General features: G+C 37.1%; 2 protein-coding genes across 2 annotated transcripts in view; both read right to left on the bottom strand.

The window, feature by feature from the left end:
- Positions 1 to 4,161, bottom strand: part of LOC134750594 (protein Skeletor, isoforms B/C) — a 40,067-nt gene extending 35,906 nt beyond the window's left edge. Inside the window, exons 1-2 of the mRNA XM_063685796.1 lie at positions 3,976 to 4,161; positions 3,823 to 3,899 (exon numbers count right to left, since the gene is read on the bottom strand). Of these exons, the coding sequence (XP_063541866.1) occupies positions 3,823 to 3,899; positions 3,976 to 4,015 (117 nt within the window). The 5' untranslated portion in view covers positions 4,016 to 4,161. The remainder of the gene's footprint in view (positions 1 to 3,822; positions 3,900 to 3,975) is intronic.
- A 2,140-nt stretch (positions 4,162 to 6,301) lies between these two features.
- On the bottom strand, positions 6,302 to 9,583 carry LOC134750625 (uncharacterized). The gene is made up of 4 exons (XM_063685843.1): positions 9,175 to 9,583; positions 8,661 to 8,810; positions 7,724 to 8,070; positions 6,302 to 7,401 (listed from the first exon to the last, which is right to left on the bottom strand). The coding sequence occupies exons 1-4, from the start codon at positions 9,304 to 9,306 to the stop codon at positions 7,305 to 7,307; spliced, it is 726 nt and encodes a 241-aa protein (XP_063541913.1). The 5' UTR covers positions 9,307 to 9,583; the 3' UTR covers positions 6,302 to 7,304.
- Positions 9,584 to 18,079: the final 8,496 nt, after the last annotated feature.

Raw genomic sequence — 18,079 nt, 5'->3', positions numbered from 1 at the left:
CAATAGTGTTTGACACAGGGACAGGGCCTGACAGGGGTGACAGAAAAATGAGGTGCATGTTTTTCACTAAATTGTTATTATGAAAAGTATATATATATATATATATATATATATTGCAGTAAAACAAATACTTCTGCACAACACGTATAATTTGTTAAGCACTTCCGAACACCACTAAAAAATCTACACATGGAATTTAAAAAAATATTATAACCGAAACAAATAATTTTTCTGACGGTCCGCTTTCCGCACTGGCGTGAACTGGTGTACGTGCGAAAGATAACGGCGTATAAATTTAGCTGTAGAAGGAAAGAAATGGATTAATGAGATGGAGATTATGGACGATAATGGCTGTTTCAACGGGTGATAGGTACCTAAATTTAATGCCGAATATTAGTATCGCCTGACAATTAGGGGCAATTAGAATTTTGAAAATGCCGTAAAGAAATGCGGAATACGGATAACAGCAGCTTTACAGAATTAAAAGAAATATGGCACAAAAAATAACAATGAACAATTATAGGGTTATTAAACGGGAACCGATCCCATAACGTTAAAAAATATTCAAGCTCCGTAGACGATGACAATTTGCTAGTTCCTTTCCAAAGAAAACGTTCGGCCAACCAACGCTGTACCGTGACCTCTCGAACCACGCAGTATGCGGGCTTGTGTCCTCCGTGGGTCTGATACCTGACCGCCGGTCGACGACCATCCACTGCCGACTGCCTGTCGGCGGCTGGGCCTTGTCGTTGATACGGCCACCACGTACCACCGGAGCACTGCTCGACGGTGGCCTTAAAAAGGTCCTGGTGCAGGCAACTACGGCCAACAAGGCCGCGGAACGACGGGCAGAAAAGCGCACTCCAAGTTATTATTGGCAACTTCCGAAGAAAACGTTCCTCTCGATTAAAGGTTTACTTGACGGAAACAAGGAAAAAATTGAAAAAATATTCGCGGACCACAAACAGGTCAATCTCAAAATCCATCTGAAGTCCCCCGAAGAAAACAAATTTCTTCTTTCCGAATCAGAATTGAAATTCAAAACTCAACGCAATTGTAACCTGCCTACATCGAACATATCTCAGTCCAAAAAAGGTTCCATGTATTTTTTAATGCGCCATCTAAGAGAATTCCGCGCTAACGATAACCCACTAGCCCTCGCATAACAAACAACAAAAAAACCCAAAGAAATACGCAAGCTACGTTGATATGGAAACCACCGATAGATGGCAAAAAAATAAATATGTAGCGAACGAATAATTTGTAGAATCATCCTCAATCACAAGATTAAGGTAGTTTGCTTAAATTAAAAAAAAAAAACGGCCAAGTGCGAGTCAGACTCGCGTTCCAAGGGTTCCGTACATTACACAATTTTTAACAATGTATTGTTTAAATTGTGAAACGTGAGTTTATGTCTTACAAAAAACCCTAGGTCGGATCAAAATCTAAGTAATAAAAAAAAAAACAAAATTAAGTAATTAAGGCCAACTCACGCTTGACTGCACTGCATTTCTAATAGGTTTTTCTGTCATCTATAGGTAAAGAACTATTTCGTGTATTTTTTCAAAATTTTAGATCTAGTAGTTTCGGAGATAGTTATATTTTATTTATTTTATATATACCTATATATAGATAGATATGGATAAAGTTATATTTTATATATTTTATTTAAAGTTTAGATTTCACATCATCCTGGCCTGGTCTGATAGTAGCGATGCCAGGAAGATGTTGCAGCTACCTATGTTGGTAGTTTTGATAAATGCCATGAAAAATATATTTGAGATTTTCATAAAAAGTTCTTTCATTTGATATGTAACACAGATTAAAAAAACTTCATTTTTTAATTTTCTCATTTACCTCCCAAAAGTGGCCCCCATGTTTAAAATTCATTTATTTACGTTACATGTCCATCTTTGGGTCACAAACTTACATATGTGTACCAAATTTCAACTTAATTGGTCCAGTAGTTTTGGAGAAAATGGGCTGTGATGTGACAGACGGACAGACAGACAGATGCAGGAGTGATCCTATAAGGGTTCTTTTTTCCTTTTGAGGTACGGAACACTAACAAGACAGATTTATGCATATTGATTGAGCAATCTACTCAATAACAATAAGTTTACGTTTACGTTAATGATTCAAACTCAAAAAAATGGAAAGGCTCCCGGACAAGACAACGTCACAAATGAATTGTTAAAATCCCTGTCTACTTCACTACTGAGACCTCTACAAGTAATTTTCAACAATATCCTAAGATCAGAGAAAACACCGGAACAGTGGTCTAGATCGACTATAATACTATTGCATAAAAAAGGATATAGGAGCGAGCTCGGAAATTATAGACCAATTAGTCTCATGACAAATATATATAAGGTGTTTTCGAAAATTATACTTAACAGAATAACAAATAAGTTGGACGAATGCCAACCGCGCGAGCAAGCGGGGTTCCGCAAAAATTTTTCGACCGTAGATAATATACAAGTTATAACTCAACTAATAGAAAAGGCTAAAGAATTCAGGCTACCTTTGTACATGTGCTTCATAGATTACACGAAAGCGTTTGATTCTCTTCATTTCGAAGCCATATGGAAATCGTTAGCGCAACAAGGAGTGAACCAGAAATACATTAACATAATAACAAATTTATATACAAAGTGTAACGCCAGAGTACGATTAGAGCGGGAAGGTAAGGAATTCCCTATACAAAAAGGAGTTAGACAGGGAGACCCTTTGTCCCCAAAAATCTTTTCAGCTGTGTTAGAATCTATCTTCAGACGTCTAGATTGGGAAGCGAAAGGTGTAAAAGTTGACGGCGAACTACTAAGCCACCTACGTTTCGCGGATGACATTGTGGTATTTGCAGACAGTCCATCAGCTCTGGAAAGTATGATCACCGAGTTAGCAATGGAGAGCAAGAAAGCTGGACTAACAATGAATAAATCTAAGACAAAGATTTTAACTAATAGAAAACCTGAAGATATTACTATAGAGAACGAAAAAATTGAATATGTGAAAGAGTACATATACCTCGGACAAATAGTGTCGTTTGAAGATAGCACAGAAAAAGAAATACAAAGAAGAATATCTACATCATGGAAAAAGTATTGGGGGCATAAAGAAATTATGAAAAACGGCTCTATTAATATTGGAATAAAGAAAAAGGTATTCAACATGGCAATACTACCGTGCTTAACATACGGTTGTCAAACATGGTCTTTGAAAAAGGCAGACGAAGAAAAGATTAATGTTTGCCAAAGAAAAATGGAAAGGAGCATGCTCGGACTAAAACTATCAGACAGAGTAAGAAATGACAAAATAAGGAAAGTTACCAAAGTAGAGGATGCAAAGATAAAAGCTCGGCGGCTTAAGTGGCAATGGGCAGGCCACATATGTAGGATGGAAGATAATAGGTGGACCAAACGGCTGACAGAATGGTTTCCGTATGATGGAAATAGAAATCCTGGACATCCGAGGAAAAGATGGAGGGATACATTTCAACAAATAGTTGGCGACAACTGGATGCAAAAGGCCCGCGACAGAGAAATGTGGAAACGCATGGGGGAGGCCTACGCCACAGAGGCGACTACTATTACTAATATGTAATTGTTGAAGAACTATAATATAAGTAATTAATTGTTTAAGTATAAAGTAACTACATAATTAAATTGTAAGTTAAGCTATTGTAAGGTAGTAATAGTAGAAATAAAGGCTATTTTTTTTTTTTTTTTTTTTAATGATTCAAATTAATTTCAAACTTAGTCATCACTTGTACTACATTACAAAGTAGGTATTAAACTGTATGAATGAAAAGTGGAGTTGTACCTGGTGATGGTAGGAGTTGAGTTTCCCGAGCAGCTTGCCGCGGTAGGGCCCATCGTCGTCGTCCTGCGCCCAGCCCTCTGCAACCACTAACACACAATAACACCACAACACACAGAGAAAGTCGCACACGCACACTAAAGCTCGACAACTTACCTGTAGCCAGCACTAGAAACGTTAGCCATGCTAAATACATTGTTACACTTAACGTTAATCCTTAACACTAGTTTTTTATTGTTCCTAACTTTCTACGCAAAGGTCATTATTTGTACGAAGTTTTCGCAACTCTCGCGCAGACTTCCGGTTTTAACTTCAACTTGACAGCTGACTTTGACTTGTCAAGTTGTCAGTGCTTTCTCGTCGGCCGCGGCCACGGAGCGCGGGCGAGGCCACGCGCCGTGATTGGTCACTTGACCGCCGCAGCTTGCTGGTGTCCAATGGCAGAGGTTTACTTTCACTTCTGTTAGTGACGTAAGTACCGTAATGTCAATTGATAACAACCTTCGCTTTCTATTTAAAATGTTGCTAGTTGAAAGATTTATCAACTTTGTCCAGAATCAATTTAAAACTAATTACTTAGAGAGACTTAATTACTATCTTCCCAAATTCTACATATGTATAATAAGCCCACCAAAAACATTTTCGTGTAAAATGTTGCCATGACGAAACCATTACGATGGCACTCTCAAAAAGTTATCAGATCTCTTGTAGAGCCAAGCTTCTAACTTCTAACTCTACAAGCCCCAACTCCACAACCTCTACACCTTAGTCAAATTATGTGGCTTGGCCGTTTCGCTACCGTCACATGGACGTAAGGTGAAAAATTGATTCATTATTTTTTATTATACGATGTTTCTTGTAGTAACGAAACGGCCAAGCCACATAATTTGACTAAGGTGTAGAGTTCGTTAAGTTAGGGCTTGTAGAGTTAGAAGCTTGGCTCTACGAGAGATCTGATAACTTTTTAACAGGGCGAGCCTAATGGTTTCGTCTTGGCAACATTTTAAGTACATGAAAATGTTTTTTGTGGGATTTCACTTCTTTTTGTAAGTTGCTTAATGACAATATTCCATCCCCTAATTTAAAGGGTTGGGGGGTAATTTACTATTAAATATCCTGAAATACGTATCTGGAGGCCTCTTTTACACAATCTGCTTTATACTAATTCCCCATACAAAATTCCACCCCCCTTTGAGGCTAAAAATTTCAAGTTTTTGAATTTTTCTGTTGTTTTTCGTACTAAGACTATCTTACATACCCATCAGCTTCCTAGGATTTCAGGAAGTACCCTAAAAGGTTTTGATGATCATTGCAATCAGTGAGTAAGTGAGTGACGAAATCGGGTTTTTTTAGATATGAATAAAATCTAAAGTATAAGAGGTATGTAATAGAAAATTTTTATGCTTAATAATTCCACTAATAACATCATATCAGATATTTTGTTTATCTGGTATAATCCAAACCCAAGTTATGATATGAGGATACTTATTTTACGCGATTAAGTCCCGTCGTTGTGAATAATAATATGATATGAGGGTTCAAAAAAACGACGAATCGCTTCGAGAAAAGGTAGGTCTAGGTAGTGCATGCCCTTGCGCTTGGATTTACTCGTCTTGGCGGGGGCACTTCCGTGCCCCCAGATTAAAGAGTACCTAGTTGATAAGTATAGTTGGTCAAGCAAATCTTGTCAGTAGAAAAAAGCGCGAAATTCAAATTTTCTATGGGGTATTCCATCACGCCTACAATTTTTAATTTTGCCGCCTTTTTCTACTGACAAGATTTGCTTGACCAACTATAATACAACATACAATGTGACCCGTATTCATCGCTCTCAAGTGTGGTGGTGTTGTGGTGTGGTGTAAGGTTGGTATTACCAGTATTACACCTATCCAATTTCTTGGTCCAATGTCATGAATCTAGTATAAAACTGGATTAGGCATAAGTGGTGGGGAGAATTGTCAGAATGGGATAGTATTATGTATCTTTCAGTAGGAGTCCTTGTTACAGTTATATACGTCAAAGGACTGTCTCATTTCAAACATAGACAGAGATAATCATAATATCCTTGTCTTACACTAGTACTAACATCCAAGAAAAAAGGATGAGTATAGTTTTTTTTGTTCTTATTTACTGACAATATGGTTTGAGCAACTAGCTAAAGGGCCCTCCACACTCATGCGCGAATCGCAGCGCGAAGCCGCGATTCGCGCACGAGTGTGGAGGGCGCTTAATGTTTTATTGGGTGAGGTGAGCATTCACAAAAAAGTTTGTAAATCTAAGTTGTCATACAATCTTAGTTGTAAATAATAACAATAACCATATATAATAGGTAATTATTTTATTATTGGTTATTGATAAAAATCATTCAAAAATTGTAACAAAAGAAGAATTTGAAATCTGCCACACACATGACAATTAAAGTATTTACAAACTTTTACAGAAATCCTTTCAGAGGTTTCAAATAAAAAAACTTAAGTACTAATCAGTATTAATATATTACGAGTATATGTAGTAATTATAAAAATTCAATTACAAAACATTTTTAATTTATTGCTTTAGATGCCAAAAAGTCAAAATAAAGTCATAATAGGTCTATTACAAAACAAATTATTACCAAATTCATATAAGTATCACTTTTTTATTGGTCACTTAGATCATAAAACTAAATTAACAAGATTCACAATTTCACATGCACTTATTTAACTAACTTGCGATCACTTAAAATCAGTCGATTATCACGGAATTTAACGCACGGTAGGTATAGGGAGCGTGCATAAACTGTAGGGGGCAGCACAGGAGACGTCAGATTTTTGGCGCGAGGCGTAAATGTGTAGTTTATGCTTCCAAAGTAGCCTACAAGATGGCAGCACTTGCTTTGGCGTGAAGTGTCAATGTACCTACATGTTTATGGTTTAAAAGTACGGAACCCTCGGTGAGCGAGTCCGACTCGCACTTGTCCGATTTTACTTATTGGTAATAATTTCGTTCAACTTCAGTGACGTGGCCGATGGCCGGCGCCGGCACGTCCCTGTCTGTCTGTCTATTTCTGCCGCTAACTGTACCTACTTACCATTGTTTAATCTACTTTAATGTAAATCCTCGCTCTTTATTGTCACTAGTCACTTATAAAGCTTATAATAGTTTATAAGTTTGTGTTAAATCACACTTTAAAATAAAAATTATTACTATCAAACTCTTAACATTATATCAGGTTACAAAATGTTATTTAGTTGAATAAAAGACATTGGATGGAATGTTGAGATTCTTCCGTAATATGTTCACCTCGCATTTGTCATTTGTCACTTGTTGTTTGTCTCTTTTAAGAGACTAAGTGATGACTAGACATAAAGAGATCACCGGGTGGGGCCGTGGGGCGCCAAGTGACAAATCGCAAGTAATCTGCAGTCGTGAGGGGCGACGTCGTGTTTCAGCCCGTGTCGTCACTTCCTCAGTGACGTCACGCGTCACGCGTCACGCGCCACACGTCACGCGGGCTCGACGAGGTCTCTCTCGAGCCGCACCAGCGGCAACGTCAGCGCCGCGCCCAGCAGCGGCCGCGCGTACGCCGCCGTGCATTGCCATCTGTAAAAACATAGTCCCAAATCAACACATTCTTCGGCAAATCACTCGGTCAGACGCGAAATTCAAAATCACTAAGGTAAATCAACCCTCCGCGCCTACACATCGTAGGCGCTTTTTTATACTGACAAATGAGTTTACAAGTTCATACATATTACTAGCATATAAAAAGTATCCTTTGTCCTTCCCCAGAACCCAGGACTCAAACTATCTATCGGTTCAGCGGTTTAAGCGTGAAGAGGTGACAGACAGACACACTTTCGTATTTATAATATTAGTATGGATGTTAGGAATTGTATTCAGATACGGTAGATAGATAAGTCACCCTGCGTCGTGGAACATGGCGCGCGCGGCGGGCTGCAGCTCGCTGGTGACGGCGTGCAGCGCGGCGTAGCGCAGCTCCCGCGCGGCCGCCTCGCGCGCCGCCGCCTCCAGCGCGCGCCCCACCCCGCGCCGCCGCCACCCCGGCGCCACCGCCAGCCCCTGCAGCCACCCGCCCGCCGCCTCGCGACTAGCCGCCACCGACACCGTGCCCACCAGCGCCCCCGCCGCGCCCGCTTCCGCCCCCGCCGCGCCCGCGTCCCGCCTCTCCACCGCCACGCGCGCCGGCGGTCGCGGCGGCCCGAGCCGCTCCGCCACCCAGCCCGAGCGCTCCGCGCGGAGGCGCGCCGCCTGGACGAGACCATTTGAGGAGTGTCTTTTCAAAAGGGTTTAGTTCTCTATGAAAACCATACAGAAATAAGCCTTGTGTGTCTTTTCACGAGGCTTATTTTTGTATGGTTTTCATAGAGAAATAAACCCTTTTGAAAAGACACTCCTCATTTAATAACACCAAGAATTTAGTACCTCCAGGAACCTCTCGGTATCCATTTAAACTTAAAACTTATTTATTTTTTTCAAAAAATCTATGAAACAGACAAATATCAAACAATGTCAGTCCAACAACTCAAAAATGATGCAAGTATGCTACCTGACCTGATCTGATGGAGAAAACACATTATTTTTAATTTTATTTATAACCTCATTCAAATAGTTTAAAACTGGATCTTGTTCTATTACCATAATTTATTTTATCAAATAATAATGACAATTAATGTGCTCTGGTGATAACTAATAACAAGCATTGTAATGTGTGACAGCTTTATTAGTGCTATTTTTAGAAATTTAAGTCCAGGAGCTTCTCTGTGGCAAAATAATTAACAACTGTAACTTACTAAGTGCAACATTTTTTTTTTCAATTCATGAAGTAACGACTACAATACCTGTACAGATGCCATATGATCATGTGCCAACCGCACAGCCAGGAACACGATCACAGCTGCCAGTGCCGGCAGTGCCGCCAGCGTGCCGAGTCCACAGCCAAAGAAAATGAACAACCCGGCACCCACCAGCACTACCGCTTGCAATGTGGCCTGCCAACAACAAGTGCTCCACTCGACTTATATTGACCGGGATATAGACCGTGATTACCTTGAAGTGCTCCACTCACTACTCCTATCATCCCTACTACTATAATATCATTCTTACTATGTTTAAATGATGTTCACTCTCTGCTTTTGGGTATTGCAGGTTAAATTAAATAAATGTAATGTCATGATATGGTTTATTTTAATTAATGACTATCTGAACCCAAAAAAGAAATTAGGCTTAGTTGCATTCGAACGGTCCAAAGATTGTCCTCTAAAACGAAACACTAACACTCGTCACACACTATACTAATTACTTAACATCGTCATCCATACAAGCCATCCTCAAACCCTTTGGGCTCGGTCTCACCTCGTGGAAGAAGAAATACACAAAGGCGTCGTTATTGAGCGCGGCGTGCGCGTCGCGCAGCAGCTGCGCCCGCGCCGCCGCGTCGCCGGGGCGTGCGCGGCGTACCGCTACCACTACACGCTCTGCACTCATCACGCTGCCGGTGCCGGTGCCGGTGCCGGTGCCGGTGCCGGTGCTGGCCTTATCAAGATGCTATTATTCATCTAAGCCTCCACTCCACTAGGTAGTCTGACCGCTTTTTGACGTAACGATTGTTTCGATTCAATTGAAGAAGCGATATAACCATCTGTAGTTATTTATTCCTGTTAGTTTCTGCTAGGGCAAGATTCATCTAGAAACTAATATTTCGTTTGTTTGTTGGCTTGTAAATTGTCGTTTTATCATTTTGTTGATGATGTTGACATCGATGAATTCGATGACGTCTGTCAATGTCATGCATGGAGCGCTAGCGCTCGGCTGTTCGAAAATTCGTGAATTATCCAAATTTACTTAATTGGCAACAAATATGGATGCGTTCAATTCAGTTAGATCAATCTGTATGTTCGCGATAAACTCAAAAACTACCGAACGGATTTTTATGCGGCTTTCACCTATAAATAAAGTGATTCTTGAGGAAGGTTTAGTTTAAGTAAACTCAATTTGTTAAGGTTCTCTGTAAATTGGTAGAACTACCCGTGCGAAGCCGGGGCGGGTCGCTAGTATCAAATATGGGCAATTGGGCAAGCTCTACTGTAGACCAAGGTAAGTTGGCAGGGATTTTTAATACCACATACTGTGCAAGTGTTATTTGAAATGTCAAACTTCTATGAAATTATGAAGACAAGATAGACCTGTACCAATAACTTCTGAGGTTATAAGAATATTAATGTTGCTTATTTTTTATATATAGTTTCCAGACCATATACTAAACCTAAAAATTATATTTTGTGTCATCCTAGGTATTTGCTTAGGTAGAAATTTAGGTATTTCTTTTTTCAATCAGCATTCTGTAAAAAAAATATTAGAGAAGAAATTCTTTGTTTCCCTGTAAAGGCAAAGTGGCTTCCGACGTACACACGCATTTTGTGTCATTTTCATCCACGGGTATAATGGCATTTAATAAATACCTAATATTGATCCTAAAACGCCTAAAATAATATTAGAGTCGGTAAGTGAAGTGTTGTACTTTACAGAACATTGTTATATGTTATTCAAACAAATCTGTGTCAAATTCATCCACCGCTTTTATTTAAATAAACATTTTTTCTAATTAACACCCTGTATCTGCCACAAAAAAAAATTCATATTATTAAGTTTACGTCTACAATATTATAATACCACATTGAGACATCATTCACAATTTGGGTCATTTTGATCCACGGTTTTTTTACTATCTGGCAAAATAAAACTCAATTGAGCAAGAAGGGCGTGCGCGGGGAAGGGTACCTACGCGGGTGGGGTGCCTATTATACTTGCCGCAATATCAGCTGACGACTGAGATCTTAATACTATCTATCTCCTTTACCCTTGTTAAGACCAACCAAGAGTGAAAGAGATGGCATTATGAGCTGTCTCGCCACTTAGTTTTGCGATACAGTGTATTTATTTCATTCGGAGGCATAATTACATTGTCTTATCAATCTTACCGTAGTAGGTATGTAAATATAATTAAAAATAAACTGTAGGCTGCACTCCTCATACTGACCAACATTTGTGACGCTCCTAATCAAAAGGTACCACTTTGTCGAGGACTCTCTGACAAGTTATTTGTATAAAGATATAATCAAATTTCGTCTTTATGGTAAACGACAAAGTGGTACCTACCTTTTGATTGAGAATGTCACATCAGCGACTTTTAAAAATTACTTTTGTTTCAATTTTTAGTAAACTTTTTAAGTTTATTTTAAGACGCAATTTGTTGTGATTTTTGTTATGTTTAAGCGTGGCAAGCAACATAAATTACAATGATGATGATGTACATTAAATACAAGACTTTATAATACCTAGATATTTGAAAGTTATTAAAAAAAAGTGCCATCGTTTGATGAGTGGAATATTATGTTTTAATTATTTTGGTCGAGTTACAGGCCCCACCTGGTTAGTATGTTACAAAATTATGGCTTGCGATTTCGTTAGCCAAGCCCCCACAACATAACATGAATTGAACGCTTTCGTTTCAGGACGTCTCCAACGGATAACATTATTTTTATCAATATAAAAAAAATCTAAGTAAAGCCTGACCAAGAATATATGATCACGCGCCATGTTGTGGAATTTCACTGGAACTAATTTTTTCATACTATACTGAACTGTCACCCTATACATGAGAATGAACAGCGCCCTCTTGACAATGATCATATATTACTCATGGCTACATCAGGCTTTAATATGTGTCATAATTTAGTAAAGTCCCCTTTGTGGATTCTAAGTTTCCGAGTTACAGCAGTTTAGTGAAAGCTCGCAAAATTTACCTAAATCCATTTTGGACAAAAACTGATACAACATTTAGTACTAATTTAAAACAGGAAACCTAGTGAAAATTTCAATTGGAAACTCAAAATCCCATACAAAATGACACTTAACGCAAACGCATTCATCACCTATCAACAACCTCAGGTAAACGGTACACCTAGTATTGTTACTTCTCATTAAAGAACAGGGATTGCCCATTGTAATAATTTATATGTAATGTTTATTTGCGTTTTTTTTAAATATAAATTAAGGGTTGAATAAAGAGGAAAGAAAATTTGATTATTTTTGCGCTACGACGCACGGTTTAGGAGATACAGCCCTATAGTTTTTTTTTTGCGTTTTTTTTTAAATATAAATTAATGGTTGTTACAAAAAGGGGACCGAAAAGTTGATTATTTTTGCACTACGACGCACGGTTTAGGAGATACAGCCCTATAAAGTTTTTTTTATTGTTATTATTTTTTCGTTTTTTTCATTGTGTTTTTTGTATATTACTTTGGGGTTTCATAAAGGGGAACGAAAATTTTATTATTTTTGCGCTACGACGCATGGTTTAGGAGATCCAGCCCTATAAAAAAAAATCAGTTTTTTTGTTTTTTTTTTTTGCGTTTTTTTGCGTTTTTTTTGTATAAATGAATGGCTACATAAAGGGGACCAAAAAGTTGATTATTTTTGCGCTACGACGCACGGTTTAGGAGATACAGCCCTATATAGATTTTTTTCTTTTTCTTTTTTACGTTTTTAAATCTTAATTAAGGGCTTCTTAAGGAGAACGAAAATTTGATTATTTTTCGCTACCATGCACGGTTTAGGAGATACATCCCTAGTTTTTTTTGTTGTTTTTTTTTTTCTTTTTTTTGTCATTGTGTTTTTGTATATTACTGGGGTTTCATAAAAGGGAACGAAAATTTTATTATTTTTGCGCTACGACGCACGGTTTAGGAGATACAGCCCTAAAATGATTTTTTTCCTCTTTTTCTTTTTGCGTTTTTAAATCTTAATTAGGGGCTTCTTAAAGGGGAACGGATATTGATTATTTTTGCGCTACGATGTACGGTTTAGGAGATACAGCCCTATATAGTTTTTTGTTATTATTTTTTTATTTTTTTTCTTGTGTTTTTGTATATTATTTTGGGGCTTCATAAAGGGGAACGAAAATTTTATTATTTTTGCGCTACGACGCATGGTTTAGGAGATACAGCCCTATAAAGTTTTTTTTTTGCGTTTTTTTAAATATAAATTATGGGTTGCATAAAGGGGAACGAAAATTTTATCGTTTTTGCGCTACCACGCACGGTTTAGGAGATATAGCTCTATAAAGTATTTTTCCTGGTTTTTTTTTTGTTTTTTTTTTTAAGTATTAATTAGGGGTTTCTTAAAGGGGTTTCTTTGATTATTTTTGCGCTACGACGGTTTAGGAGATACAGCCCTATAAAGTTTTTTTTATTGTTTTTTTTGTTTTTTTTTTTTCATTGTGTTTTTTGTATATTACTTTGCGGTTTCATAAAGGGGAACGAGAATTTGATTATTTTTGCGCTACGACGGTTTAGGAGATACAGCCCTATAAAGTTTTTTATTGTTTTTTTTTTTTGTTTTTTTCATTGTGTTTTTTGTATATTACTTTGAGGTTTCATAAAGGGGAACGAAAATTTTATTATTTTTGCGCTACGGCGCATGGTTTAGGAGATCCAGCCCTAAAGTTTTTATTGTTGTTTTTTTTTTCTTTCTTTTTGTCATTGTATTTTTTGTATATTACTGGGCTTTCATAAAAAGGTACCGAAAATTTTATTGTTTTTGCGCTACCACGCACGGTTTAGGAGATATTAAGCTCTATAAAGTTTTTTTTCCTGGTTTTTTTTTTAAGTTTTAATTAAGGGTTTCTTAAAGGGGAACGAAAATTTGATTATTTTTGTGCTACGATGCACGGTTTAGGAGATGCAGCCCTATAAAGATTTTTTTTTTGTTTTTTTTTTCATTGTGTTTTTTGTATATTACTTTGAGGTTCCGTAAAGGGGAACGAAAATTTGGTTATTTTTGCGCTACCACGCACGGTTTAGGAGATATAGCTCTATAAAGATTTTTTCCTGTTTTTTTCTTTTAGTATTAATTAAGTGTTTCTTAAAGGGGAATGAAAAATTGATTATTTTTGCGCTACGATGCACGGTTTAGGAGATGCAGCCCTATAAAGATTTTTTTTGTTTTTTTTCTTTGTGTTTTTTGTATATTACTTTGGAGTTCCATAAAGGGGAACGAAAATTTGATTATTTTTGCACTACGACGCACGGTTTAGGAGATACAGCCCTATAAAGATTTTTTTCTTTTTTTTTTTCATTGTATTTTTATGTATTACTTTAGGGTTACATAAAGGGGAACGAAAATTTTATTATTTTTGCGCTACGACGCATAGTTTAGGAGATACAGCCCTATATATATATTTTTTTAATGCATGTGCTTGAAAAGTGCGTTTCCTACGGAGCCATATCGTGCGGAAAGTACTACTTTTCCGCACTAGTGCTTTTTGTTTTCAATTTTTTTTTACAGTACATATGGTGCTACTTTCTCGCACTAGTGCGGAAAAGAGCACTTTTCGTGCATATGTCGAAAGTTTAAAGGGCCATATGTACTGTAAAACGTACGATACACGTGCGAATAGGTAATTCGCAACTCGTGTCGATTTAAAACACTCATTTTAATAATTAAACTTATTTGCCATGATATGTTTTTTTATTTACTCGCACAATGCATAGTAAAACATTGTATGATACACGTGCGTAAAGTTGATTTCCGCACTTGTTGCATAAATAGCTATTTTTTTATCAAAGTAGAATTTTATCAAAGAATGAAAAAAAGTCACGGTATTAATAACCAAATTTTACTTTAGTGGTACCTTTTCCCTATCACTGTCACAAATGTATGTGGCGTTCACGTAAACGCGATATTTTTAAGCTTTCCCTGCGCAATGTTGCCAGCTCGCTCGCAAATCAAACATGTACTTACAGTTCTTTTGCATAATGGTGACATTGTACAATATCTATAAGTTTTAAATAGGTAAAAGATAATTCGACGCATTCTTTGCTTGCTTGTAGTAGTATAACTTCTTTGAATAAGTTGCGTAAATTTGGCGCACAGGCGAAGTAAGCATGCGTTGCGTACGGCAAGGTCACGCCGCGTCCCCACCCTGCACGGCCTCCGTTGCCCATTCAGACCGCCCGCTAGCTTCGTTTGAACGCAAATAATATTTTTGTAATATTTGTTTATGCAGTGGATGCAAGTGACACAAATTCATATATCTTATTTATCCCGCATTTCAAATTAATAAGATGTAAACTCTAATATCTTTAATATTCTTTTGTAACGGTGACAGCCTGTTACAACAAAATCATCAAATATCTTATGAAGCTATGCCTTAATAAGACACAAAATCATTTAATGGACCTATTTAAACGATTAAATTCGACCTAAGTAATTTTTTTTAACTCTAATTTTTTTTTGTGTCATTTAGAATATTATGACATAGTATCAGATTGCAGTGGACGTAATTGACACAAACTATGTTTTCACACTAAAAACACTATCCTAAATGCAACACAGTTACATGTTTTCTCTCGAATATTTTTTTCTCCAAAATAATTCAAAATAAAAAATAATTACCACAAAATAACAAATTACTAGAAAAGCAAATTATATATATGACACAAAACAAAATGTAAGATTTACATCTTAACAAAGTATTAATAAGCGAAAACAGAATTGACTTTAATATTTTTATAACCTAGGGGTCAAAATATAGCCAGCGGTACAGGTCTATTTCCACCAGTATTATATTAGCCATTAGGGAGGCTCCAGTGACATCTACCGCAAGAGTGTTACACTTCTTAAACGGCTACCGGAGTTCCAAGCCATATTGGAAATTCACCAGCAACGATGCGCTATCCCAGAGAAATGTGGAAAAATGTTCGATTTCTTAAAAAAATATTTATTGATTAACAAAAGCTATGTTGAATTTGTAGAACCTTTTGTTAGTTTAAAAATGTCTGTCTAATGTCTATAAACGGCCTGTCGTTTTTTTTTACGGTAAAACTATAAATTTCAGGAAAAAAGTCAAATGTTACAATTGTTGTACATAGAATGAAGATGAATTAGATGAATATATATTTTTTTAATTTTTTTTGTTGACCTAATTAGAAGAAATAGGCTCTTTTTTGGCCAAAAACGGCGCGTAGCGCCTTAACATGTATTTTTCATGTGAAACGTGAGAATAAAAACCCCGTAGAGAGGTCGGAGCAAAACCTTATAAGTAATTAAGTCCGTCTCACGCTTCACTGCACATTTCTAATAGGTTTTCCTGTCATCTATAGAACTATTTTGTGTATTATTTTCAAAATTTTAGACTGAGTACTTTCGGAGATAAAGGGGGGGGGGGATGGTCATTTTTGCCTATTTTCTTGGATAACTTCTGTTTATCCTAAAATTATATAAGAAATATATTTGAGATTCTCACAATGAGCTCTTTCATTTGATATGTAATGAAACACGATATAGTTTGAAAAACTTTATTTTTTAATTTTCTCATTTACCCATTCATTCATTCATTTAAAAGTGGCCTCCATGTTTAAAGTTCATGTGTTTACGTTACATGTCCATCTTACTCACACAATGACGCATGCCGCGTGTACAGACGTGACGTTCACACATTCCTATGCAAGATTTTTGATGCCTGTCCGCCCTGTGGCTTAACGTTCAGTAGAAGTCGGGTTCACATTATCTGTCGTGTTGTGTTGTGACGGGTATCGTTCAACACATTTAATATAGTTGCGTTCACATTTGTCTGATGCCTCATGCAGCACGACAGATAAATGTAAACCCGTCAACACGTACATAGGTGGCGCTACATTGTCGTCTTAATATTGATAGTGTATAATTGATGGTGGTGGGGTAGTGGGGTACCACCACCATTAATTATGCACTATCAATATTAGATTAGCCCATTAGGGCAGCTTGTGGCGAGCTGTTGGGTAGTAACGACGCCAGTGGACCAGAGAGTCGATCAGGATCTCCATCTCCGGCGTGACTTCGTCTGTCGGAGTGGAGACCCGCAGGACTCTTAGCCACATTGCCATTGTCATTTTTGGCTTGCCTTCATTGGCCGTCCAGAGGGGAGTCGTCAGAGCTATATGCTCCAGAGTGGAAGTGTTAAACTACTAGCGACATCTAGTAACAAGTTGATGAACTATAATAACTAGGTTGACTAATCTCTATCACTAATCTCGATTACGTTCGTTACGTATCTATAGAAATTTAAGTAACACTATACACAAAGTTTCGGAATTTTAAAGCCACGGGAAAGGTAAAATTTGATTATTTGAACATTGATATCAAGGACTACTAGCGCCATCTAGTTGTCCTAAGGCTAACTAATTATATGGTCTTATTGATGTACTTGAGAAAATTTTCTGTGCCAGTGGGATTACTTCCCACGTTTTCTTTTAAGTCATAACGATATCCCTCTCCACTGCACTTAAACATGGTTAATATAAACAAAAACTTACGCCTCAACAGTATGTTGATTCCAACCGTTTATAATGTTCATGTTCAGATTAGAGATCCTTCGGGATTCTATTTATTGCCACCCACTCCAACCCCGCTCCCTTAAGCGAGGTTTAGACTAACAAGAACTTGCATGCAATTTAAGTTACATTGCCGACTACTAAAGTAAACTGTATTTAAAAGTTTGGTCAGATACCGCAATGTAACGAAAATGGCATGCAAGTTCTTGCTAGTCTAAACCTCGCTTTAGTATTCTCGTGTGAAATTGCCTTATCGCCCCAAGTTAATAGCATCCTGTTCTTTTCTTTCACAGGTTGTCAATTATCTGGCCTATCTGGGCACTAAATTTCATAGAAATCTGTTCATCCGATTTTATGTAAACTTCCTACATACACACAAACTACCTACACATAAATTAACGCATTAAAATGATCTACGCCGCCGCTTTAATTGAGTAAACGAAGCAGTTTATAACATTAATAAGTAGTGTTAATAACCGAAACGGTTTATAGCTAGATGGCATTATCGGATAAATTTTTTTAGAGATTTATTAACGATCGAACATAAAAGAAAAAAAAAACAAGTGCGAGTCGGACTCGCGTTCCAAGGGTTCCGTACATTACACAATTTAAACAATGTATTTTTTTATGTGAAACGTGAGTGAAATGTCTTTAAAAACCCCGTAGGGGTCGGATCAAAAATTAAATAATTAAGTCCGACTCACGCTTAACTGCACATTTCTAATAGGTATTCCTCTGATCTATAGGTAAAAATCTATATTGTGTATTTTTTTCAAAATTTTAGACCCAGAAGTTTAGCCTGTTTCTTGAATAACTTCTAAATTGTTTATCATAAAATTACAAAAAATATATATTTAAGATTCTCACAATGAGCTTTTTCATTTGAT

Source organism: Cydia strobilella, chromosome 20 (assembly GCF_947568885.1).
Source record: "Cydia strobilella chromosome 20, ilCydStro3.1, whole genome shotgun sequence".
NCBI classification, from domain to species: domain Eukaryota; kingdom Metazoa; phylum Arthropoda; class Insecta; order Lepidoptera; family Tortricidae; genus Cydia; species Cydia strobilella.
This window is presented reverse-complemented; position numbering and strand designations above follow the sequence as displayed.

What these genes read in the sequence shown, in the direction of transcription:
- LOC134750625 (XM_063685843.1), bottom strand. Translation starts at nt 9,306, where the DNA reads ATGAGTGCAGAGCGTGTAGTGGTAGCGGTACGCCGCGCACGCCCCGGC. An exon ending in ATCATATGGCATCTGTACAG is followed by an intron (nt 8,071 to 8,660) that starts GTATTGTAGTCG and finishes GGTCTCGTCCAG; the next exon opens with GCGGCGCGCCTCCGCGCGGA. An exon ending in GCCATGTTCCACGACGCAGG is followed by an intron (nt 7,402 to 7,723) that starts GTGACTTATCTA and finishes ATGTTTTTACAG; the next exon opens with ATGGCAATGCACGGCGGCGT.